General features: G+C 44.3%; 1 protein-coding gene across 1 annotated transcript in view; it reads left to right on the top strand.

Moving 5' to 3' along the window:
• The first annotated feature begins 535 nt into the window (after window positions 1-535).
• Window positions 536-26,537, top strand: part of LOC143817765 (uncharacterized) — a 32,970-nt gene continuing 6,968 nt past the window's right edge. The window contains exons 1-3 of the mRNA XM_077299246.1: window positions 536-725; window positions 1,007-1,160; window positions 1,251-1,953. Of these exons, the coding sequence (XP_077155361.1) occupies window positions 545-725; window positions 1,007-1,160; window positions 1,251-1,953 (1,038 nt within the window). The 5' untranslated portion in view covers window positions 536-544. The remainder of the gene's footprint in view (window positions 726-1,006; window positions 1,161-1,250; window positions 1,954-26,537) is intronic.

A 26,537-nucleotide genomic window follows, 5' to 3' on the forward strand; every position in this document is an offset into this window, starting at 1 on the left:
TTGATCTTATTGAGACATTTAAACTAAATATTAAATAAATATACTACATAGCAGTGCAGGGAAAGCATATTTGTAATATATAAGAGATCCATGATTTAAGGTTTCCTAAAGATATTTTATGTATGTTGTAACTGGCCGAGCATCTACTATTCATGATCAGTCTAAGGCCGGGGTCACACTAGACCGTAATACGGACGAGTGCAATGCGAGAAAAAATCGCATAGCGCTCAACCCAATGTTAATCTATGGGGCAGCTCCCATCATCCGATATTTTCTCATCCGTATTCAGGATCCGCGTGAAATCGCAGCATGCTGCGATTGTCAGCGTATCTCGGCCGAGAATCGCCAATGCAAGTCTATGGGTGCGCGAAAAAATCGGATTACACACGGACCCTGCGTGTGCATTGCGAGAAATACGGAAGTCTTTCCCAGGTGACAGGAAATTGAATCATCCATTATCAGGAAGCTTTGGCATGCTAATTTCTGGGCCACGCTGGATTGAAAAGCAGGAAGCACGCCTCCACGGAGTGTACTGTGTAGCAGCATGGCCAGGCATATAAATGTGGAGATGCTGATTGCTCTGGTCCATGATAGACCAGAATTATGGGACCAACGCGACGCACATTATGCGGACCGTGCACGTAAAGACGCAGCATGGAGGGCAATCTGTCGCCACATGTTCCCCGATTTTGATGAGCGACCTCATGATGTTCAGCAAGAAATTTGTAAGTACCATCCTTTAACAAAATTGTGTTTCAAATTGGGTTCGTGTGAAAAATGTGGTGTGTTTATGAGTGATGTAAATGTTCAAAGCTCTTGTTTGCGGCTGCCAAATCATCAACATGACACACAAATATGCTTGAAATGTACTAGCTATAGTCCTTTAATATAGGACAAAGGGAGTTTTATGTCCCCCTAGGCTCCAGGGCCCGTGTGTGATTGCAAACCCTGTACCTGTTGGAGTTATGTGCTTGATATTAAACAAAAATCTTGTGTTTCTTTGCAGTGAATGATGTCACTAGACGCTGGCGGAGTTGCCGGGACCAATACCGGCGTGAACGTCAACTTTCTGGGCGGAGTGGTGATGCAGCAACCAAGAAAAGAAAATATATTTATTTTGATCGGCTTAATTTTCTTGCACCGGTGATGGAGCTCAGACCGTAAGTGCATGCATGTCACAAAATTTAAAACACATCTTATAACGTGAATATGTTTTAATTATTTTTTAAAACGTACATTTTTAAATACAGAACAGAGTCTAATCTGACAGAAAGGGAGACTGCATCTGACTCTGAGGTGGTGATTGACCCCGTTGGTGAAGGTGCCGAAATGGCTGGACCATCTGGCCAACCAACAAGCAGCAACCAACCACCACCACCAGCAGCAGCGTCTTCTGCCACACAGGAGGCCAATCCAGAGGTGGAGGAAGAAGCCCAGAGCAGCAGTCCAACCTTGGCTCTGGATACATCACCACAGCCTAATACAAGACCAAACCGTGGTCGGCGCAGAAGGGTGGCTTCTACCACTGGCACAAGGAGGCAAGTGGATACAAGGGTGTTGGACTATTTGTCCAGGGCTGCCCATGACGATGGGGAGGAAGCGTACTTTCGCAGTCTTGCACGCTATTTATGGCCCATTCCGCGCTCGCTCAGGCTGCAGACCAGAGGTTGTATCCAAATTGTGATAGATGCGGCAACACCCCCAAACAACCCAACTCATCTGTTTAACTACGTCGAACGGTGGCAAATGTCATCTACAAACCTTCTGGCGGTGCAAGACCTTTCACCGGAACAAACCCAAACAGTCGCAGCACCACCCCCGCCACATATATCTCCACAACAACAGCCTGGCCAAAGCAACCAACAACCACAACTTAGGCCAATTTATGATTATCCAGCAACTGCCCAATCTGACCACTTGAACAGACACACGTTTGGAGGCTGGTTCCAACATGTGTCTGCTCGACATGGCCATATTGGGGGGTATGACCAAATGGGACAAGCCAGTACACAGGACTTGATGCACTTCTACCCTCAACATCAAGTTTTACCACAGACACAGGATAGATCCTTGCAACAACACCCTCCATATATATCTGGCATACCATAGGTTGCCAGTCTGGTTGGTCAGCCACCTAGGCCAAGTTCCGCACATGCTGGACACCCGCCATCACCATCACCACCTCCAACCTACCAGAACCTGTAATTTCTCCAAACCAGTTTTTGGCCTGTCATTTATGCTGTTTTATGTGTTAAGTTATTTGCGACCTTGGCATGTTATGCTTTGTTTTTTGCTCAGGTTTATATGCCAACAATTACATATGATTAGTGTTGAGCGATACCGTCCGATACTTGAAAGTATCGGTATCGGAAAGTATCGGCCGATACCGGCAAAGTATCGGATCTAATCCGATACCGATACCCGATACCAATACAAGTCAATGGGACTCATGTATCGGACGGTATTCCTGATGGTTCCCAGGGTCTGAAGGAGAGGAAACTCTCCTTCAGGCCCTGGGAACCATATTAATGTGTAAAATAAAGAATTAAAATAAAAAATATTGCTATACTCACCTCTCCGACGCAGCCTGCACCTTACCGAGGGAACCGGCAGCGTTGTTTGCTTAAAATTCGCGCTTTAACTTCCTTACGCGAAGTCCCGGCTTGTGATTGGTCGCGCGCCGCCCATGTGGCCGGGACGCAACCAATCACAGCAAGCCGTGACGTAATTTCAGGTCCTTCAGGATTTTAAAATTACGTTCCGGCGTTGTGATTGGTTGCGTCGCGGTCACATGGGCGACGCGACCAATCACAAGCCGTGACGTCACGGGAGGCTGGACACGCGCGCATTTTAAAATGCGCGCGTCTCCTGCCTCCCGTGATGTCACGGCTTGTGATTGGTCGCGTCGCCCATGTGACCGCGACGCAACCAATCACAACTCCGGAACGTAATTTTAAAATCCTGAAGGACCTGAAATTACGTCACGGCTTGCTGTGATTGGTTGCGTCGCGGTCACATGGGCGACGCGACCAATCACAAGCCGTGACGTCACGGGAGGCAGGAGACGCGCGCATTTTAAAATGCGCGCGTCTCCTGCCTCCCGTGACGTCACGGCTTGTGATTGGTCGCGTCGCCCATGTGACCGCGACGCAACCAATCACAGCAAGCCGTGACGTAATTTCAGGTCCTTCAGGATTTTAAAATTACGTTCCGGAGTTGTGATTGGTTGCGTCGCGGTCACATGGGCGACGCGACCAATCACAAGCCGTGACGTCACGGGAGGCTGGACACGCGCGCATTTTAAAATGCGCGCGTCTCCTGCCTCCCGTGATGTCACGGCTTGTGATTGGTCGCGTCGCCCATGTGACCGCGACGCAACCAATCACAACTCCGGAACGTAATTTTAAAATCCTGAAGGACCTGAAATTACGTCACGGCTTGCTGTGATTGGTTGCGTCGCGGTCACATGGGCGACGCGACCAATCACAAGCCGTGACGTCACGGGAGGCAGGAGACGCGCGCATTTTAAAATGCGCGCGTGTCCAGCCTCCCGTGACGTCACGGCTTGTGATTGGTCGCGTCGCCCATGTGACCGCGACGCAACCAATCACAACGCCGGAACGTAATTTTAAAATCCTGAAGGACCTGAAATTACGTCACGGCTTGCTGTGATTGCTTGCGTCCCGGCCACATGGGCGGCGCGCGACCAATCACAAGCCGGGACTTCGCGTAAGGAAGTTAAAGCGCGAATTTTAAGCAAACAACGCTGCCGGTTCCCTCGGTAAGGTGCAGGCTGCGTCGGAGAGGTGAGTATAGCAATATTTTTTATTTTAATTCTTTATTTTACACATTAATGTTGTTTTGATACCGATACCCGATACCACAAAAGTATCGGATCTCGGTATCGGAATTCCGATACAGCAAATATCGGCCGATACCCGATACTTGCGGTATCGGAATGCTCAACACTACATATGATGTGAATATGTTTTTGCATACAAGATGTATGCTTTGAGCAGTAAAAATGTTTGCAAAAATATGAGTGTTATATATTGTTCTGACTACATACATGATGTGACAACTTAAAATAAGAATTTTTTAAGGACAAACATACTACACAATTCAAACAGGAACATTATGCTATTTATGAAGTTACAATATAACTAAAGATTAATCCAAAACAGCATTGTCTTGCCAGACAGTCGATCCCTCTGGTGACACAAAATAATTAGTTAACACATCACAAACTTTTAGGCCTGAGGGCTGACAACGTGAAGGAAGAACACGTGTATTAGACAAGACAGTATTTGCATAATCAACTTCATCATCAGCAGATGATGGGCAATCATGGCTTCTTGTAAAGTTGTGAAGAACAACACATGCTTTGATCACGCCATTGACATTGCCTTCACTCAGTTGTATTGCGGACTGAAGTACCCGCCATTTTGCAGTGAGAATGCCGAATTAACACTCTACCAGACGGCGGGCGCGGGAAAGACGCACATTAAAAATTTGCCGCCGGTAGTCCAGGCCTCTCCGTGGATATGGCCTCATGACGTTCCTTGATAATTGAAAGGCCTCATCTGCTACCATCATGTAAGGCACCGCATCCAAATTAGCCCCTGGTATGTGACTTGGGGGTGGGAGATCCAAATCATTGCTGCGCAGCCGCCGACCCATAATGGAAGAACTGAAGACTCTAAAGTCTCCAGTTCTCCCATAGGCCCCAATATCTACAATTATAAACCTGTAGTTGCTGTCAACTAGGGCCAACAGCACTACAGAGAAAAACTGCTTATAATTATAGAATTGGGTCCCTGAGCCCGGCGGCTTACACACACGGATGTGCTTTCCGTCCAGAGCCCCAATACAATGCGGAAACTGGCAGGTGTCCTGAAATCCTTGTGCAATACGTAACCAGTCTGCCATTTTAGGCTCAGGCATCACCTCTTGATGGAGTCTGCTCCAGATTTCCGTGCATGTATCCCGCACAATTCCAGAAATTGTTGATTTGCCCAGTAAAAACTCTAAATGCAGTGCCGCATATGAAAGGCCAGTGGCAAGGAAGCTAAAAGAAAAGAGAGTATGTTTAAAATCCAAAAATAAAAAACAAAACATTACAGTGTTCTATTGACAAAAACTAAGATTAGATAACTAAGATGCCATGTTTAATCAAACATTAAGGACATGCGATGTCTTTGATGTTCTATAAACTCAAATATTATAAAAGATGCTCACATCATGTTGAATTTACCGAACAATTTAATGATATAATTCTAAAAAGGGGTAAGACCATGAAAGTCAAAACATTATTTTGCAAAAGATGATTTATACATACCGTAACGTAAGGATAAGACGCTCCTCTGCAGAAATAGATTTGCGCATCCTGGTGTCCTTCTTGGTAATCCCTGGTCGCAAAATCTCCAACAAAATATCAAATGTTTGTATCCTCATCCGACAATAGTTGAAGAACTTGTCTGGATTTGTCCTCAGAGCAGCATACAGACGGTTGAAATGGCCTTTATTGATCCGTTGCTTCAAAAGTGGATGTACCCACATCCGTCTCCGCCTCCTTGGAGCTACAATAACTGGGTATGGCTCCCCAAAACGTTGGGATAGTACCCAGTTGTAAAGCACACGCTCTGTGGTGTTAAAAGTCAGTAGATCAGACATGTTGCTGAGCAAGTCCAAATGCACCAACACAAGCAGGGACTCTACTGCATAGATTGGTGGCTGGCACCTGTTTTCTGGCCATTAAATAGTGTGATTTATGCTGATTTAAATTTTTTTCAGGTCAAAAAACCGTTATATGTCCATTTTGCAAGCCTGCGAGAAAATCTCGCCATACGGATGTCACACGGATGTCACACAGATAATTTGGTGCGAGGAAATCGCATCCTCGCACTGCACACGGATCACTGTTTTGGAAACATTTGTGCGATTCTCGTCCGTGAAAAACGGACCGTTTTTTTATACGTTGTGTGTGTCCCCGGCCTAATATTGAAAGTTGAATTGACACATTCAGTACAAGAATTGCATGATTAGTCTGTGAGCACAAGGCTCATTAGTTCGAAATGATGACCATTACATTGTTTTTGTCATGACCAACCATCGATAGAGGATGAGTTAGTGACTAGGTTTTCTATATGAGAACATTAGAAAATTGTAGTTAAATATCTCACTCTTTTATTATGCCTTCTATGTTACTTGAGATAGGTTTTATATGGACATTTCTCTGAAGTCAATGGGTAATGGCTAATGCTTCATTTCCCACATGGTGGTACTGTAGCGGATTAAACATATGTTTCCGGATATCACTACAGTTTACAATTGATTACTATTTCCTTGTTATCCCTGCAGGAAAAATATACCGTATTTTTCGGACTATAAGACGCACCGGACTATAAGGCGCAGCCAGGTTTTAGAGGTGGAAAATAGGGAAAAAAATATTTGAAGCAAAATAATGTGGTAAAATATTTAATAACATACTATTATATGTGGTGTTATTATATATAATAGTATGTTATTATGTTGGGAGCTGCGGGACCAGTGTGGTGTCTGTGAAGTACTATATGAAGATGCTGGAGGGTGAGTATAAGAATAGGGGCACAGGGCTTATATTGAAAGCACCACTCCAGCACTGCAAAATAACACTGGAGCGCTGCTTTAAAATCCCATGGGAGAACTATAACTCCCAGCATGTCCTGCAGATCCTATGACATGCTGGGAGTTATAGTTCACTAAAGGAGTGGCAGAGTGCTTTATTGTGTTTTGGAAAGACTAACCTCTTAATTGTGGCAGCCAGCCTGTGGTGAGGTAAAAGCATCCCATGACTGCACACACAGAGCCTTCCCTCTTGTTGCCTTTCCACAGCACAGGTAATGGAAGCCAGCAGATTCTAGTGTTGGAGTCTGAAGGACCTGTGATGATGTCAAGAAGAGGGAGGGCTATGCGCTGCCATGTGATGCTCCAGCCTGCCCACTTCTGACATCATCACAGGTCCTCCTTGTGCACACTGCACAGCACTCAGCTCCAGCCCAGGAAGGGACCAGCGATCTCCTCTCCCCCAGACCCTGCTGCTGCTGCCTCCTCCTCCCCCGGACACACGGATCTCCCCAGCTGCTGCAGGAATCAGCGCTGAGAAAACCATGTGTGTCCCTGCTTAAGTGCAGTATTCATTTGCTGCTCGGCTCACCGCTCAGCTGGTAGGTGGGCAGGGAGTAGCTAATGAATATTCACTGCACTTAATCATCGGGACCACATGGTTTCCCCAGAGCTGATTCCTGGCAGTGGGGACATTTTTCTGCCTCCTGAAGTGGGATAACAGTGCGATCCCACTCACTGCTGCCCCCCTCCCCACATGCTACATCCCTACCATAAGACGCACCCACACTTTCCTCCCAAATTTGGAGGAAAAAAGTGCGTCTTATGGTCAGAAAAATAAAGTAAGTAACGATCAAGTCAGAATCATCTAAATCCCAGATAATGTGGCTTTTGATAGTGTTAAACTGTTTAGAGATACAACCTACTGACAAGGATAATAGTTCACACAGTTATTAAAGGGGATCTCCGGGCGTATGATATGGATGACTTATCCATAGCATAGGTCATGAATATCAGTCGGGGTATGTGAACTTTTGATCAGGGTCATTTGGATGTTTTGGGTTGTCATTATGATTTAAAAAGAGAAAACACAGTAGCTTGACATCAAATGGCTTTCCCCAACCAAACCCGAAAGTTTACATACCCTGCCAGAATTTTTGCTTTGCTGGCCTTTTTTCAGAGAATATGAAGGATAACACCAAAACTTTTTCTCCACTCATAGTTAGTGGTTGGGTGAAGCCATTTATTGTCAAACTACTGTGTTTTCTCTTTTTAAATCATAATGACAACAAAAATCATCCAAATGACCCTGATCAAAAGTTTACATACCCCATTTCTTAATACCGTGTATGGTCCCCTCTAACATCAATGACAGCTTGAAGTCTTTTGTGGTCGTTGTGGATGAGGTTCTTTATTTTCTCAGATGGTAAAGCTGACCACTTTTCTTGGCAAAAAGCCTCCAGCTCTTGTAAATTCCTGGGCTGTTTAGCATGAACTGCACACTTGAGATCTCCCCAGAGTGGCTCAATGATATTGAGGTCAGTAGACTGAGATGGCCACTCCAGAAACTTCACTTTGTTCTGCTGTAGCCAATGACAGGTAGACTTGTCCTTGTGTTTTGGATCATTGTCTTGTTGGAATGTCCAAGTACGTCCCATGCGCAGCTTCCAGGCTAGTGATTGCAAATTTTCATACAGTATTTGCTGATAAAGTGCTGCATTTATCTTTCCTTCAACTTTAACCAAGTTTCCTGTGCCTTTATAGCTCACACATCCCCAAAACATCAGCAAAACATCAGCGATTCACCTCTGTGCTTCACAGTAGGTATGGTGTTCCTTTCATCATAGGCCTTGTTGACCTCTCTCCAAATGTAACATTTATTGTTGTAGTCAAAAATTTCAATTTTGGTCTAATCACTCACAATTACCTTGTTCCAGAAGTTTTGAGGCTTGTCTCTGTGCTGTTTTGCATATTGTAGGTGAGATACTTTGTGGCATTTGCGCAGTAATGGCGTTCTTCTGGCGACTCAACCATGCAGCCAATTTTTCTTCAAGTGCCTCATTATTATGCTTCTTGAAACAGTCACACCGCTAGTTTTCAGAGAGTCCAGTATTTCAGCTGATGTTATTTGTGGGTTTTTCTTTGCATCCTGAACAATTTTCCTGGCAGTTGTGGATGACATTTTTGTTGGTCTACCTGACCGTGGTTTTGTTTTTACAGAGCCCCTGATTTTCCATTTGTTAATCACAGTTTGAACGCTGCTGACTGGCATTATCAATTCCTTGGATATCTTATTGTATCCCTTTCCTGTTTTATACAGTTCAACTACCTTTTCCCATAGATTTACTGATAATTCTTTTGTTTTCCCCATGACTCACAATCCAGAAACGTCAGTGGCTGGATGAAAGACGCAAGAGTCTGTCTGGATACCAGAAACTCACTCAGCTTTTATGCACACACACTGATCACAAACAAACAGGTCACAGGTGAGGATGTTACCTTTAGTAGCCATTCAAACCCATTTGTGTCAACTTCAGTGCATGTTATCAGGCCAAAATCACCAGGGTATGTGAACTTTTGGTCAGGGTCATTTGGATGATTTGTGTTGCCATTATGATTTAAAAAGAGAAAACACAGCAGTTTGACAATAAATGGCTTCACCCAACCACTAACCATGAGTGGAGAAAAAGTTTAGGTGTTATCTTCATTTTCTCCGAAAAAAGGCCAAGAAACAAAAATTCAGCCAGGGTATGTAAACTTTTGAGCACAACTGTACACATACACATATACCACACACATATGAATATGCACACAGTCATAAACACTTACATACACACAGGCGCACACATGCATAAACACATGCATAAACACTCATACACACACACATACACACACATAAACACATACATATGCACACACATCAATAAACATACACACTCCTGCACAGACAGACACACAGGGCCGGCTTCAGGTTTTCAGGGGCCCCAGGCAAAAGAGTCTCAGTGGGCCCCTTAAACAGATACCACAACTCATGACGCATAGATATGGCAGAGAAATTTAGGCACAGTTCAATGGAAAGATTCACTTACCTCTTACATTACATGAGTGACATCTATTGTAAATTTTACAATACTATACAGCAGAGGGGATTCAGGTGATTGAGGGTTCATAGTTTTCAGGGTTTCAGTACCTGTAGTATTAGAGGTAAATGGGATATTGATAAATTTACCCAACCAATAGAAATTGTCCTCAGCAGTGTACCCTTTACAAAAGTCAATTTTCTCCTATATAGTTCTCCATACAGTATTATTAGTACCACATAGTGCTCCACACAGTATAATGGGCCCCAAATATTGCTCCATACAGTATTATGGGCACCATATATTGATCCATACAGTATTATAGCACCACATTGTTTTCCATACAGGATTATGGGACCCATATTTTGCTCCATACAGTATTATGGGCACCACATACTGCTCCACGCAGTATTATGCTTTCAACATAGTGCTCCATACAGTATTATGGGCACCATATATTGCTCCATATAGTATTATGATCCCCATATATTGCTTCATACAGTATTATGGGCACCACATGGTACTCCTTACAGTACAATGAGCCTCATGCATTGCCCCATACAGTATGTTGAGCCCCATATAATGCTCCATACTGTAAAATGAGCTCCATGTATTGCTTCATACAGAATAATGAACCCCATATAATGCTCCATGCAGAATAATGGGACTTCTTTAATGCTCCATTCAGAATAATGGGCCCTATATAATGCTGCATACAGAATAATGGACCCCGTGCATTGCTCCATACAGAATAATGGGCCCTATATAATGCTCTATACTGAATAATGAGCACCAATGCCTCATATAATATTCCATACAGAATAATGGGCCCCATATAATGCTACAAAAAGAATGGTCCCCATATAGTGACCCATACAGAATGGACCCCATAATTTTCTCCATACAGAATGGGCCCCATAAAATACTCCATACAGAATGGGCCCCATATAGTGCTCCATACAGAATGGGCGCCATATAATGCTCCATACCGAATGTGCCCCATATAATGCTCCATACAGAATGGGCCCCATATAATGATCCATACAGAATAGGCCTCATGTAATGTTCCATACAGAATGGGCCCCATATAATACCCCATAGATAAAAAAATCAAATACTTACCTCTTCCTCTTCCCTCAGCATCTTCTGACTCCCACGCCCTCTGTCCTGAGACGTCAGTGAGTCACAAGACATGGAAGAGACCGGAGCTACGGAGCAACAGGGAGAGGTAAGTATTTCAAACAGTGTAAAGCACAGGGGGACCGCAGTGGTACTGGCCCCCCCTGACTCACGGATTCTACGGTGTGACAGTGTCCCCAATGGCGAGTTGACTGCAAGGGTTCCCCTCCACCTCTGGGCACCAGTGCAGTTGCAGCGGCTGCACCCGTGGTATGTCCATCCCTGGAGTGATAATAACTCTTACTATAACTTTCAATATTACAAACTTTCTAAGATAGGTTTGGTGGCCCTTTAACTAATATACCCTTGGAAAAAAGATGGTGCCAATTTAATATTGAGGTAAAATTTTGCAATCTATGGCTACAACACTTTCCAGTATGCTCTTCCCCACCCGATGTACAACCTTTGTTCAGCTTTAGCAATGAATAGCCAGGTCTTTCACCGGGAAGGAACAACCACGGGAAGGGCAGCATCCAATAAAGGAAAACCACCTATGCCAAAACATGGTATCCATCCACAGACAGCTGTTTTGGGGTATTTGCCCCTCATCAGTGTGGAGTAGGAAACTGGCTATTAGGAGCAGTGCCTAGGCACTGAAAGACCTGGCTATTCATTGCTTGCGTTGAGAAACACGTGATGGTGTCTCTGCGGCTTTTCTACATGCATTTGCATATTTCCCTTTAGGGATGAGGGCAGTGTTCTGGATCACTGCGTTGAGAAACACGTGATGGTGTCTCCGCGGTTTTGGATGTTTTGATCTCTCCGAGGTCATTCATCCTTATGTTTATAGTTTTGTTCAGCTTTAGACACACCTGTAACAAATACAAGTTACAGGCACATAACCAGTAACAGCAGACAACTGAAGGTCTCTTTCAACTTGCAGTCCTTTCTCTGTTCCTTTGTATTTATTGCTTCTCTTCTATGTGTTCCAGCTGACGTTCTGAGCTCCAGCTTTGGTTGTATGACCCTGAAAGATTTTACTGTTACATAATTTGCCCGGTTTTATAAGCCGTGACACTGTGTCCCTGTAAAGCCGCAACATTCATTGTGATTGTCTTCCTCCATTAGTATGGCTTCCAGGAAAATTGTCCTGAGCGGCTTTGTGTTTACAGGTCTGTTTTTTACAAATGTTACCTATATAAATACAGGAATGAACAGGATATTAAAAATATACTCAGATTTTTGTGATGATGGGCAAATCATTAGAACATTATTGAAAAATTCAGTGGTTTCTTATGCAGAAATGTATTATTTGTATTGCTATCTTGTTTTATGGTTGGGAAGATGAGGTACCGTATTTTTTGGACTATAAGACGCACCGTACCATAAGACGCACACCCAAATTTGGGGTGAAAATTGCAGAAAAAAAGATTTCTTATAAGATGGGGGTCCGTCTTATTGTCCGAATTTAAGATCTCTTACCTGAGGGCAGGCAGTGGCAGAGCAGGGTCACAGGAGGCATGTGTCAGCAGAGGTGCGGTGATGCAGAGGCGCAGTGGGCGGTATGGCGTGCACCTAAGCAGGGTCCCTTCCTGCTTAGGTGGGCGACGCCATGGCCTGATGTCCATGGGGAGGCTGTGGCGGCGGCAGATGTGCGGTCACTTCCTTAGGTGGCGGCGGCCAGGGTCCCTTCCACATTAGAGATGACGCCGCTGCCCGGTATTGAAGGAGTGCAGCAGAGCTGGGTGAGTCACGGTTTTCCCGGTGGCGGCGGCCATCTTCCTGAGGCCGCGCGTGTGCAGATTCAGTACTCTGCTTCCCAGTGCTTCAGGAAAATGGTCACGGGAGGCCGCGCGTGCGCAGATGGAGATCGCAGCGGCCATTTTCCTGAAGCCGAGATCTCAATCTGTGAACTCGGCTTCAGGAAAATGGCCGCAGCGATCTCAATCTGCGCATGCGCGGCCTCCCGCGGCCATTTTCCTGAAGCCCCAGGAAGCAGAAAACTCAATCTGTGCACGCGCGGCCTCAGGAAGATGGCCGCCGCCACCGGGAACGCCACGGCATCACCTCTAATGTGGAAGGGACCCTGCTCACGCCATACCGCTCACCGCACGACATCATCCCCGCACCTCTGCCACCGCCACACTGCCGGTAAGCCTGCATTCCAACTATAAGACGCACCCCCCATTTTCCTCACAATTTTTTGGGGAAAAAAGTGCGTCTTATAGTCGGAAAAATATGGTATATATACATTATGGCGATCGGCCATGCACAGGGGCTGTGTGCGGGCAATCACCGCCGGGTGTCCAGCTGCTATGACAGCTGACACCAGACACTCACCGCCCGCACCGCACCCAGCAGATTAACCCGCTGGCATTTAGAAGGCAGTCATAGGGAGGGGGATTCCTCTGCCCTCCGATCAGCGCCCCCACCACATCATCGCCGAGGGGGCGATCGTTGCAATGGTGACTTGATGTCGTCATGATGACATCTGGGTCGCCAGAGCTAGCAAGCTTGTTACACCATGCTCAGAGCAACAACATGGTGCAACAAGCTTGTATGACAGTGCAGCGCTGACAGTTTATAAAGCAGAGCAGTGATCGTGCACTGCTATGCTTTATAAGCGATCAGAGTGAAAGTGCTATAAAGGGACTAAGTAAAAAAGTAACAAAAAATTATAAAAATATTTAAAAATAAAATCACAAAATAATAATAATAATAATAATAATATATGGCTATGTGCACACGTAGGAAATGTGGTGCAGAATTTTCGGCACTAAATCTGCATTTCCTGGCAGAATCCGCAGGTGCGGCTTTGATGCATTTTTTATGCGGTTTTAGTGCGTTTTTTGTGCGGAATTGATGCGGATTTTGTTCAGTTTTTGTGCAGTTTTTACCACTGCGGATTTCCATTAATGGAGGGGTGCAGAAACGCACGGATTTTTCTGCACCATGTGCACAGCTTTTTTTTTTTTCACATTGATTTACATTGTACTGTAAATCACAGTGCAGATCTGCAGCGTTTCTGCAGCAGAAAAATCCACTGCAGATCTGCACTAATTCTGCACTAAATCTGCATCGTGTGCACACAGCCTAAATATTGTACCCATAAATATTTTTATAAAAAAAAGTACACATATTTGGTATCGCCACATCTGGAACCACCAGACCTATAAAACTGTCCCATTAGTTAACCCCTTCAGTGAACACCGTAAAAAATAAATAAAAAACAGGGCAAAAAATTGCTTTATACTACCAACCAAAAAGTGGAATAAAACAAGATAAAAAAGACAAATGTAAATAAAATTGCATCTCTGAAAACGCCATCTTGTCCTGCAAAAAACAAGTTGCCATACAGCTCCATCAGTGGAGAAATAAAAAAGCTATAGCTGTCAGAATAAAACAATTAAAAAATAATTACTTTTTCTATAAAATAGTTTTTATTGTGTAAAAGCACCAACATATATAAAAACTATATAAATGTAGTATCACTGTAATCATACTGACCCGCAGAATAAAGCTACTTTATCAATTTTACCGCATGCAGAACTGCATAAAAAAAATCCTGAATTGCTGGGTTTTGGTCATTTTACCTCCCAAGAATCGGAATAGAAATTTATCAAAAAATCAAATTTGCCCCAAAATGGTACCAATAGAAACCTGGGCCTCTACCTGCATGTTGGTCAGTTGTATGGAACCTTGTAGCATTCTAAATTCTATGAAGACATCCGTGTTGCTTTCCCCATAATGTAATAATGTTTCTTATCCTGTACTAATGTCACCCATCCTGGGCCTCTCGCTGATATAATGTCTCCATCCTAGGCCCCTGCTATTAATAATATCCTCCATCCTGTGCCCCTTTAGATAACGTCGCCCATCCTGGAACTCAGACATTAATAATGCCCAACATCCTGTGCCCTTTCCAGTAATAACATCCAACATCCTGGGCCCTTCCTGCATCCCGAGCCCCTCCCTGCAATAATGTCCCATCCTGGACCCCTTACTGGTATAATATCCCCCATCCTGGGAATAAGTATATAAGAGGATAATACAAATATCTCTCCAAGGATCTGTTTATACCAAGGAAGGTGATGGTCACAAGGGGGCATTCTCTGCGTCTAGAAGAGAGAAGGTTTTTCTACCAACATAGAAGAGGATTCTTTACTGATAGGGCAGTGAGAATCTGGAATTCCTTGCCTGAGGAGGTGGTGATGGCGAACTCAGTCTAGGGGTTCAAGAGAGGCCTGGATGTCTTCCTGGAGCGTAACAATACTGTATCTTACATTTATATTATTAGATTATCTAATATCTAATATTAGATATAAATATCTAATATTAGATATAATATCTAATATTATATCTAAGATATAATATCTAATTAGATATAATATCTAATATTAGATATTTTTTGTATTAAAGTATCATTAGATACTTTAATACGAAAAATAGGTTTAGGGTCTAACCATTGTGGCTATGTACATGTGTTGTTTCCTGAAGCATTAGGAAGTTGCCACAGTTTCTTTAGACATCTTTAGAATTAAAATCATTTGTACCTCAGTGTGATCCTCAGAGGCATAAGTAGAAGAGCCAAGGTCCCATAGCAAACTTTTTAGCAGGGTCTATGTCATCACCCCTGGGCCCTCCTGCTGAGCTGGCCATTCTGGTTTATCATTTAGCTGTCAAATAAGATTTCCGTAGTATGTCAACACTACACAATCAATAAATTAGGGATTGTATTAAACATCAATTATGAGTTCTAGATGTCCAAGCCATTATATTGAAGGTGGTTTGACTTTCTTTCAGGCCTGCCCTGCTTTGTTTCCTTTATCAGCAGTAACAATTTGATAATAGAAAAGAGCAATGACAGAAAAATGTAATTATTTGTAGTTTCTTCTTACATCTGTTAGCAGAATGCAAGCTGCCATTTACAGCAGTCTGCATTTTACCCCTGGAACTGCATAAACTCGCAGCTTTTCCTGCCCTAATAATCCTACTATTACAAAAAAAAAACCATGTAAGAAAACTCCTTACTTTTTATGTTTTATTATATTATACTTGTATAAAATATCACTACAACTCTGTAATAGATTCTCTTTGCAGACATCTCGCTATGGGAAGTCTCTTGACCTGCTAACGTACTTATATCTCTAAACCAAGAAGATTTAGACACTTGGCAGTGTTTGTACACGCTTACTTTATTGCAGCATATTCATTAGTGAACCATGAGGACCTTGCACAAATTAAATCACTTGCAGATCACATATTGGCAGATCTGTCTCAATCTATTTCGGACTCGAAACACTAAATCTTTTGCCACTGTAATCTTTTGTCATTGGATTGTAGAATATGTTGAGAGCAAAAGTGACAGATAAAGAAACCCTTTTTCCGTCGGTTACTTTTACAGTGGCTCAGAGAGAATACGGTGGTTTCGATTTTCTACAATGTCAATGATATTAAATGGAACTAAACTGAAAAATGAAAACTCCATTTATTCTCATATGGTAAAATGATATATTGAAATTTTATACAGACTCATAACTGTTCTATAATCTCAGCTTTTGCTGACGGGGAACTATTATAATGAAAATGCATTTCAGCGTTTCAATTTGTTGAGGGATGATAGGTAAACAGTTAAAGATTTTGGTTAGAGCGCACATTGCTGCTAATAGGGCAATTTATATTATGATCAAAACTGGTGATTTGAGATGTACAGTACTATGGATTTGTACATAAATATAGCAGCCAGATGCTTCTTAATATATTTCTGAAGAACCAGAAGAATTGTTATATTAGAGTAAATTTAAGCAGAATCGTTTATCACTCTGTATAATATAGTGCAATGGTTTAGATTTCCAAAGTGTGAGTAAATTTATTAATGTATTTACAACAGTTTTCTGGTATAAAGGCACAGAAAAGCTAAACAATATATTTATGATCAGTCTGATCATTGCCAGTGAGTTAAACAATGAGCTAGAATCAATTACTCACTGGTCCAGGCTCAGGTGCCGGGCCTTGTTTCCTTCCCCCATAGCCGATTCCATTTTTGCTACTCCATGCTGGGTTACTCTTCACACTTTAGTCACTGCAATCAAGGTTATGCATCCCAATAAGATAGTTTCCAGTTTGTCTATATATTTCTGCTATTTACAGTATTTGTTAACCTGATCACGGCAAATTAGAAAGATTTACCATTGCTCCACTGCTACCCTGAAACCATTTTTTTTGCTGTGTTTGCGTACATCTGTGCTATAAACCAAAACTCGGCAAGCAAATTACTAGATTGTTTACTTGTCTATTACATCTCTGTGCAACCATAACTCTGCCAGCACAAATCAGTTACGTTTACTGTTATCCTACTATTAACCATTTGTCTGCTTGTTCTGGAGTGACCATACACCTACTGCTCTTGTGTGTATTATTATTATTATTATTATTATTATTATTATTATGTATTGTTATAGCGCCATTTATTCCATGGCGCTTTACATGTAAGGAGGGGTATACATAATAAAAACAAGTACAATAATCTTGAACAATAAAAGTCATAACTGGTACAGGAGGAGAGAGGACCCTGCCCGCGAAGGCTCACAATCTACAAGGGATGGGTGAGAATACAGTAGGTGAGGATAGAGCTGGTCATGCAGCGGTTTGGTCGATCGGTGGTTACTGCAGGTTGTAGGCTTGTCGGAAGAGGTAGGTCTTCAGGTTCTTTTTGAAGATTTTGATGGTAGGCGAGAGTCTGATGTGTTGTGGTAGAGGGTTCCAGAGTAGGGGTGATGCATGGGAGAGAAATCTTGTATATGATTGTGGGAAGAGGAGATAAGAGGGGAGTAGAGAAGGAAATCTTGTGAGGATCGGAGGTTGCGTGTAGGTAAGTACCAGGAGACGAGGTCACAGATGTATGGAGGAGACAGGTTGTGGATGGCTTTGTACGTCACCGTTAGGGTTTTGTACTGGAGTCTCTGGGCAATGGGGAGCCAGTGAAGGGATTGACAGAGGGGAGAGGCCGGGGAATAGCGGGGGGACAGATGGATTAGTCGGGCAGCAGAGTTTAGAATAGATTGGAGGGGTGCGAGAGTGTTCGAGGGGAGGCCACAGAGCAGGAGGTTGCAGTAGTCAAGGCGAGAGATGATGAGGGCATGGACTAGGGTTTTTGCAGATTCTTGGTTGAGGAATGAACGGATTCGTGAAATATTTTTGAGTTGAAGTCGGCAGGAAGTGGAAAGGGCTTGGATATGTGGTTTGAAGGAGAGATCAGCGTCAAGGATTACCCCGAGGCAGCGAGCTTGTGGGACTGGGGAGAGTGGGCAGCCATTTACTGTAATGGTTAGGTTCGTTGGGGGGGTCGCGTGAGATGGGGGAAAGATGATGAATTCTGTTTTGTCCATGTTAAGTTTCAGAAATCTAGCGGAGAAGAAGGATGAAATAGTGGACAGACATTGAGGGATTCTGGTTAGTAGGGAGGTGATATCTGGTCCAGAGATGTAGATCTGTGTGACATCAGCATAGAGGTGATACTGAAAGCCATGAGATTCTATGAGCTGTCCCAGGCCAAAGGTGTAAATGGAGAAGAGCAGGGGCCCAAGGACTGAACCTTGCGGGACTCCGACAGATAGGGGGCGAGGTGAGGAGGTGGTGTGTGAGTGGGAGACGCTGAAGGTCCGGTCTGTTAGGTATGATGAGATCCAGGATAGGGCCAAGTCTGTGATGCCAAGGGATGAGAGGGTCTGTAATAAGAGGGAACGGTCCACTGTGTGTATCTTAAAATCTGTCTCAGTTTTATCTGATGCTTCATACACTGATTGTCAGACTACCATGCTGCGTACCACGCTGTCTTGGATGATCCACATGTCGTCTGGCAACACCAGCTCTGCAACTCCTTCACCTCTGTCTTTGCTGCTCACCCTGACCTACCACTTAAATAATCAACCTCATCAAGTAAGCTGTATAAAAGTATTCCTGGCAGAGTACAACTCAGTCATTTTTCATCTGATTTGAGGTAGAACAATGAGAGGATTAGTGTTTGATTTGAGCCTGCTTAATACTAGAAGTCCCAGAAATTTCGAGCTCCCCCCTGAAGTCCTGAAAGAGGGTCAAATGACCCTGACAACTCTGATGGCTCCAATTAGCATCCTTTCATTTGTAAATGTGGCCATTGCCTGAGGAATCTGCAGGGGAAAATTGTGTTGATCCACCTCAACAAAGGTCTTGTAAGAGAGTGTAAACAAAAGAATGTAAGCTGCTCCTGAGTGTGTCTGCCCACCCCCAAGCTGCATTGTTGTGCAGGGGATATGCATTAAGGTACCGTCACACTCAGCAACTTTGCAAAGAGAACGACAACACTCCGTGACGTTGCAGCATCCTGGATAGCGATCTCGTTGTGTTTGACACGCAGCAGCGATCTGGATCCCGCTGTGCCATCGCTGGTCGGAGCTAGAAGTCCAGAACTTTATTTCGTCGCCAGGTCGGCGTGTATCGTCATGTTTGACATCAAAAGCAAGAACTCCAGCAACAAGCATAGGGGGCGTCGCAGCGTCTCCTTCTAGCCAGTCGATACACTCCGGCTGTTTGACATGGAGCTAACAACCAGCGAGAACGAGAAGTGAGTCGCCGTTACGTCACTGGATCGCTCCTGCATCGTTCTGGAGTTGCTGTGTTTGGCGTCTCTACAGCGACCTAAACAGCGACGCTCCAGCAATCTAGTTTAGGACAGCTCGTTGTCTATATCGCCGCAGCGTCGCTGAGTGTGATGGTACCTTAAAGTTGCTAACTCCTTAGCAAATTTGTATGCAGCCTTTTGTGCTGTGGAGGATAAATAGGTGACTGCTTCACCTATTTTGTTCACAAGAAACAAAATGCAGAGAAGGCAGACCATTCAACAGGCATTTGAACTGATCCTGAGCAACACCAACCCTTCTGACTCAGATGGAGAAGACATAGTCCTTCAACCGGATTCGAACTCTGAGCTGTCTTCAGGTTAGATTTTTCAAATTACATATTTTTATTTCCTGACTATCTTTTTTAGGCTAGGTTCACATTTGAGAGAATTGCTCATTTTACCTTTCTACGCAGTTAATTCTTCCCATTCCTATTAGGCCCTATTCTAAGCTCTATGTAGAAATGGGAAGTCTCAAAGTCTCTTTTCCCTGCATGAAGGGCAAAATGAACAGTAGTAATTAGAGATTATTATTATTATTTATTTATATAGCACCATTAATTCCATGGTGCTGTGCATTAGAAAGGGTAACATCAAAATACAAATATCACTTACAGTAAACAAAACTAACAATGACAGACTGGTACAGAGGGAAGAGGACCCTGCCCTTGCAGGCTTACATTCTACAGGATTATGGGGAAGGAGACAGTAGGTCGAGGGTTGCAGTAGCTCCAATGGTGATGAGGTGGCCGTGTGGTCATTAAAGGCTGTAAGCTTCTTTGAAGAGGTGGGTTTTCAGGTTTCTTTTGAAGGATCCAAATGTGGTGCATAACCGGATGTGTTGGGGCACAGAATTCCAGAGGATGGGGGATACTCATGAGCAGTCTTGGAGGCAATTGGGTGAGGAGCGAATAAGCGTGGAGGAGAGAAGGAGGTCTTGGGAGGACTAGAGATTACGTAAGGGAAGATATTAAGAGACTAGATCGGAAACATATGGAGGAAAAAGGTTATGGATGGCTTTGTAGGTCAGCGTTAGTAGTTTAAACTAGACACGTTGGGAAATTGGGAGCCAGTGAAGGGATCTGCAAAGAGGGGAAGCAGGAGTGTAGCGAGGAGAGAGATTAATGAGTCGGGCAGCAGAGTTAAGGACTGACTGGAGGGGTGTGAGAGTGTTAAAACGTAGGCGACAGAGGAGTATGCTGCGGTAATCGAGGCGGGAGATGATTAGGGCATGCACGAGCATTTTGGTAGAGTGAGGGTTGAGGAAAGGATGGATTCTGGAAATATTTTTGAGCTGGAGGTGACAGGAGGTGGTGAGAGCTTGGATGTGCAGTTTGAAGGACAGGGCAGAGTAAAGGGTAAGGGTACTGTCACACAGTGGCACTTTGATCGCTACGACGGTACGATCTGTGACGTTCCAGCGATATCCATACGATATCGCTGTGTCTGACACGCAGCAGCGATCAGGGACCCTGCTGAGAATCGTACGTCGTAGCAGATCGTTTGGAACTTTATTTCGTCGCTGGATCTCCCGCTGTCATCGCTGGATCGTTGTGTGTGACAGCGATCCAGCGATGCGTTCGCTTGTAACCAGGGTAAAAATCGGGTTACTAAGCGCAGGGCCGCGCTTAGTAACCCGATGTTTACCCTGGTTACCAGCATAAAAGTAAAAAAAAAAAAAAACGTACATACTCACATTCCGGTGTCCTTCAGGTCCCTTGCCGTCTGCTTCCCGCTCTGACTGACTCCCGGCCGTAAGGCAGTACAGAGCACAGCGGTGACGTCACCACTGTGATCTGCTTTCACTTTACGGCGGCACTCAGTCACAGCGGGAAGCAGACGGCAAGGGACCTGAAGGACACCGGAATGTGAGTATGTACGGTTTGTTTTTCTTTTACTTTTACGCTGGTAACCAGGGTAAACATCGGGTTACTAAGCGCGGCCCTGCGCTTAGTAACCCGATGTTTACCCTGGTTACCCGGGGCCTTCGGCATCGTTGGTCGCTGGAGAGCGGTCTGTGTGACAGCTCTCCAGCGACCACACAACGACTTTCCAACGATCACGGCCAGGTCGTATCGCTGGTCGTGATCGTTGGAAAGTTGCAGAGTGTGACAGTACCCTTACTCCGAGGCAGGGGATTTTGGGGACAGGGGAAAGTGTGATTCCATTTATTTTGATAGATAGATCAGGTAGGCAAGATATGCAAGATGGAGGAAAGATAATTAGTTCAGATTTGTTCACATTGAGCTTGAGGAAGGATATGGCTGATAGACACTCTGGGATCCTGGAGAGCAGAGAAGTGACATCTGGGCCAGAGCGGTAGATCTGAGTGTCATCAGCTTATAGATGGTACTGGAAGCCATAGGACCTTATGAGTTGTCCCAGGCCGAGTGTATAGATTGAGAAGAGTAAGAGCCCAAGGACAGAGCCTTGAGAGACACCAACAGAGAGGGGGAGAGATGAAGAGGTAATATGGGAGTAGAAAACACTAAGGGTATGTGCACACGTCAGGATTTCTTGCAGAAATTTCCTGAAGAAAACCGGAAATTTTCTGCAAGAAATCCAAATTTTTTTTTTGCGTTTTTCCCCGGTTTTTTTGCGTTTTTTTTAGCATTTTGCAAGCGTAATTAGCTTGCAGAATGCTAAAGTTTTCCAAGCGATCTGTAGCATCGCTTGGAAAACTGATTGACAGGTTGGTCACACTTGTCAAACATAGTGTTTGACAAGTGTGACCAACTTTTTACTATAGATGCTGCCTATGCAGCATCAATAGTAAAAGATAGAATTTTTAAAAATAATAAAAAAAATAAAAAAATGGTTATACTCACCTGCAGACAGCCGATCTCCTCAGCGGCATCCGTTCCTATAGATGGTGCGAGTGTGCAGGACCTTCGATGACGTCGCGGCTTGTGATTGGTCACATGACCGGTCACATGAGCGGTCACGCGACCAATCACAAGACAGCGACGTCATCGCAGGTCCTTCACCACACCATCTATAGGAACCGAAGCGGCAGCATGCACCGGAGAGGCGGGAACACTGCGGGGGCCATCAGAGGGTGAGTATATGACTATTTTTTATTTTAATTCTTTTTTTTTTACCAATTATATGGTGCCCAGTCCGTGGAGGAGAGTCTCCTCTCCTCCACCCTGGGTACCAACCGCACATAATCTGCTTACTTCCCGCATGGTGTGCACAGCCCCGTGCGGGAAGTAAGCAGATCAATGCACTCCTAGGTGTGCGGAATCCCCGCAATTCCGCAAATTTAATGAACATGTTGCTTTTTTTTCCTCGATGCGATTTTTTTGCGGAAAAAAATGCAACATTTGCACAAAAAATGCGGAATACCCTGTAAATAATAGGAGGCATATGTTAGCGTTTTATTCGCGTTTTTATCACGTTTTTATAGCAAAAAAAACGTTAAAAATCCTGAACGTGTGCACATGGCCTAAATGTGCGGTTGGTAAGGTATGAGGAGATCCACGATAGGGCAAGGTCTTTGACACTAAAGGAAGAGAGTATCTGCAGTAGGAGGCAGTGGTCAACTGTGTCGAAGGCAGAGGACAGGTCTAGAAGGAGGAGTATAGAGAATTGTCTGTTAGCTTTCGCTGTAAGTATGTCGTTAGTAATTTTGGTCAGGGCAGTCTCAGTGGAATGATGGGGACAGAAGCCAGATTGTAGGTTGTCGAAGAGAGAGTTAGATGCAAAGTGACAGGTAAGTTCAGCATGGAAGTGCTGCTCAAGGAGTTTGGAAGCAAATGGGAGCTGTTGTGAATTTGGATTCTGGGCTCCCCCGGTGGCCGCTTGTGGAATTGGACTTGTCATCCTCTTTCCTGTTTCACCTGATTCCATCAGTAGTGGGTGTCGCTATTTAAGCTCATTTCTCTGGTGGTTTCTTGCCGGTCAACAATGTTATCTGATGCCTCTCAGTGCTTGTTCCTGCTTCTAGACAACTACTAGATAAGTTGGACTTTTGTCCATGTTTTGTTTTGCCTATTTGTTCCAGTTCACAGCTGAAGTTTTGTTACTGTGTCTGGAAAGCTCTCGTTGATCAGGGATTGCTACTCTGGCGTTATGAGTTAATGCCAGAGTTTAAGGTAATCTCTGGATGGTGTTTTGTTAGTGTTTTTCTGCTGACCATGAAAGTATACTATCTGTCTTCTGCTATCTAGTAAGCGGACCTCAAATTTGCTAAGACTATTTTCCTGCTGCGTTTGTTGTTTCATCTGAACTCACCGTCATTATATGTGGGGGGCTACTGTCTTCTTTGGAATATTTCTCTAGAGGTGAGCCAGGTCTTATATTTCCCTCTGCTAGCTATTTAGGTCTTAGGCCAGAGCTGGGCATCTAGCGATAAATAGGAAATGCTACCTGGCTATTTCTAGTTGCGCGGCAGGCTTAGTTCATGGTCAGTATAGTTCCATCTTCCGAGAGCTTGTCCCTCTATAGGCTTGCTATGATCTCTGCCTGCAGAGATCATGACAGTTTGACCGGCCCTTTAAGTGTTAAAGACCCTGGTTGAGAAAGGAGAGTTATAAGAAGTCTGCTGGAATTTTTTTTTTTTTTTTTTTTCCTCCAGTCTGCCTTGCTGCAGTCTTTTCTCTCTCTCTCCTCCTAATCTCTGTATGCTCTGTGTGCACCTGACAATAATGGATCTCCAGAGTGTAACTGCGGGTTTGAATAATCTCATCACGAAAGTACAAAATTTACAAGATTTTGTGGTACATGCTCCGGTATCTGAGCCGAGAATTCCTTTGCCGGAGTTCTTCACAGGGAATAGAGCTAGCTTCCAGAATTTCCGAAATAATTGTAAGCTTTATTTGTCCCTGAAGTCTCGTTCAGCTGGAGACCCTGCTCAGCAGGTTAGGATTGTGATTTCCTTGCTCAGGGGTGACCCTCAAGATTGGGCCTTCTCATTGCCAGCAGGGGATCCTGCGTTACGCGATGTGGATGCGTTTTTTCTGGCCTTGGGCTTGCTTTATGAGGAACCTCATTTGGAACTTCAGGCAGAAAAAACTTTGATGGCACTATCTCAGGGGCAAGACGAAGCTGAAGTTTTCTGCCAAAAATTCCGTAAATGGTCTGTGCTTACTCAGTGGAATGAGTGCGCCTTGGCGGCAACTTTCAGAGAAGGTCTCTCTGATGCCGTTAAGGATGTTATGGTGGGGTTCCCTTTGCCTGCAGGTCTGAATGAGTCCATGACAATGGCTATTCAGATTGATAGGCGTCTGCGGGAGCGCAAACCGGTGCACCATCTGGCGGTGTCTATGGAAAAGACGCCAGAAAGTATGCAGTGTGATAGAATTCTGTCCAGGAGCGAGCGACAGAATTTTAGACGGAAGAATGGTTTGTGTTTCTATTGTGGGGATTCTACTCATGTTATATCGGCATGCTCTAGGCGTACAAAGAAGCTTGATAAGTCTGTTTCCATTAGCACCATTCAGTCTAAGTTTATTTTGTCTGTAACCCTGATTTGCTCTTTGTCTTCCATTGCCACGGACGCCTATGTTGACTCTGGCGCCGCTCTGAGTCTTATGGATTGGTCCTTTGCCAATCGTTGTGGTTTTGATTTAGAGCCTTTGGAGACTCTTATTCCTCTGAAGGGGATTGACTCCACCCCATTGGCTAATAATAAACCACAATACTGGACACAAGTAACCATGCGTATCAATCCGGATCACCAGGAGATTATTCGTTTCCTGGTGCTGTATAATTTACATGACGATTTGGTACTGGGATTGCCATGGTTGCAGTTTCACAACCCAGTCTTGGACTGGAGAGCAATGTCTGTGTTGAGCTGGGGATGTAAGGGTATTCATGGGGACGTACCTTTGGTTTCTATTTCGTCGTCCATTCCCTCTGAAGTCCCTGAGTTCCTCTCTGATTATCAAGACGTCTTTGACGAACCCAAGCTTGGGTCGTTACCTCCGCACCGTGAGTGCGATTGTGCCATAGATTTGATACCGGGTTGTAAATATCCAAAGGGTCGTTTGTTTAATTTGTCTGTGCCGGAACATGCTGCTATGCGGGAATATATAAAGGAGTCTTTGGAAAAGGGACATATTCGTCCATCTTCTTCTCCCTTGGGAGCTGGGTTTTTCTTTGTCTCAAAAAAAGACGGCTCTTTGAGACCATGTATTGATTATCGGCTTCTGAATAAGATCACTGTTAAGTATCAATACCCATTGCCATTGCTTACTGATTTGTTTGCTCGTATAGAGGGTGCTAAGTGGTTCTCTAAAATTGATCTTCGTGGGGCGTATAATTTGGTGCGGATCAGGCAGGGGGATGAGTGGAAGACCGCATTTAATACGCCCGAGGGCCACTTTGAGTATTTGGTCATGCCTTTTGGTCTTTCTAATGCCCCTTCAGTTTTCCAGTCTTTTATGCATGATATTTTCCGCGATTTTCTGGATAAATTTATGATAATATATCTGGATGATATTCTGATTTTTTCTGATGACTGGGACTCTCATGTCCAGCAGGTCAGGAGAGTTTTTCAGGTTCTGCGGTCTAATTCTTTATGTGTGAAGGGGTCTAAGTGCGTTTTTGGGGTCCAGAAAATTTCCTTTTTGGGGTATATTTTTTCTCCCTCTTCCATTGAGATGGATCCCGTCAAGGTGCAAGCTATTTGTGACTGGACTCAGCCCTCCTCTCTTAAGGGTCTTCAGAGATTTTTGGGCTTTGCCAACTTTTACCGCCGATTTATTGCTGGTTTTTCGGATGTCGTTAAACCACTGACTGATTTGACCAGACAAGGCGCTGATGTTGCTAATTGGTCCCCTCATGCTGTAGAGGCCTTTCAGGAGCTTAAGCGCCGTTTTGCCTCTGCCCCTGTGTTGCGTCAGCCTGATGTGAATCTGCCTTTTCAGGTTGAGGTTGACGCTTCGGAGATCGGAGCCGGGGCAGTGTTGTCGCAGAAAGGTTCCGACTGCTCCGTCATTAGGCCTTGTGCCTTCTTTTCTCGCAAATTTTCGCCCGCAGAGCGGAATTATGATGTTGGGAATCGGGAGCTTTTGGCCATGAAGTGGGCGTTTGAGGAGTGGCGCCATTGGCTCGAGGGGGCTAGACATCAGGTG

The sequence above is a fragment of the Ranitomeya variabilis genome, chromosome 3 (genome assembly GCF_051348905.1).
Source record: "Ranitomeya variabilis isolate aRanVar5 chromosome 3, aRanVar5.hap1, whole genome shotgun sequence".
Taxonomy (NCBI): Eukaryota; Metazoa; Chordata; class Amphibia; order Anura; family Dendrobatidae; genus Ranitomeya; species Ranitomeya variabilis.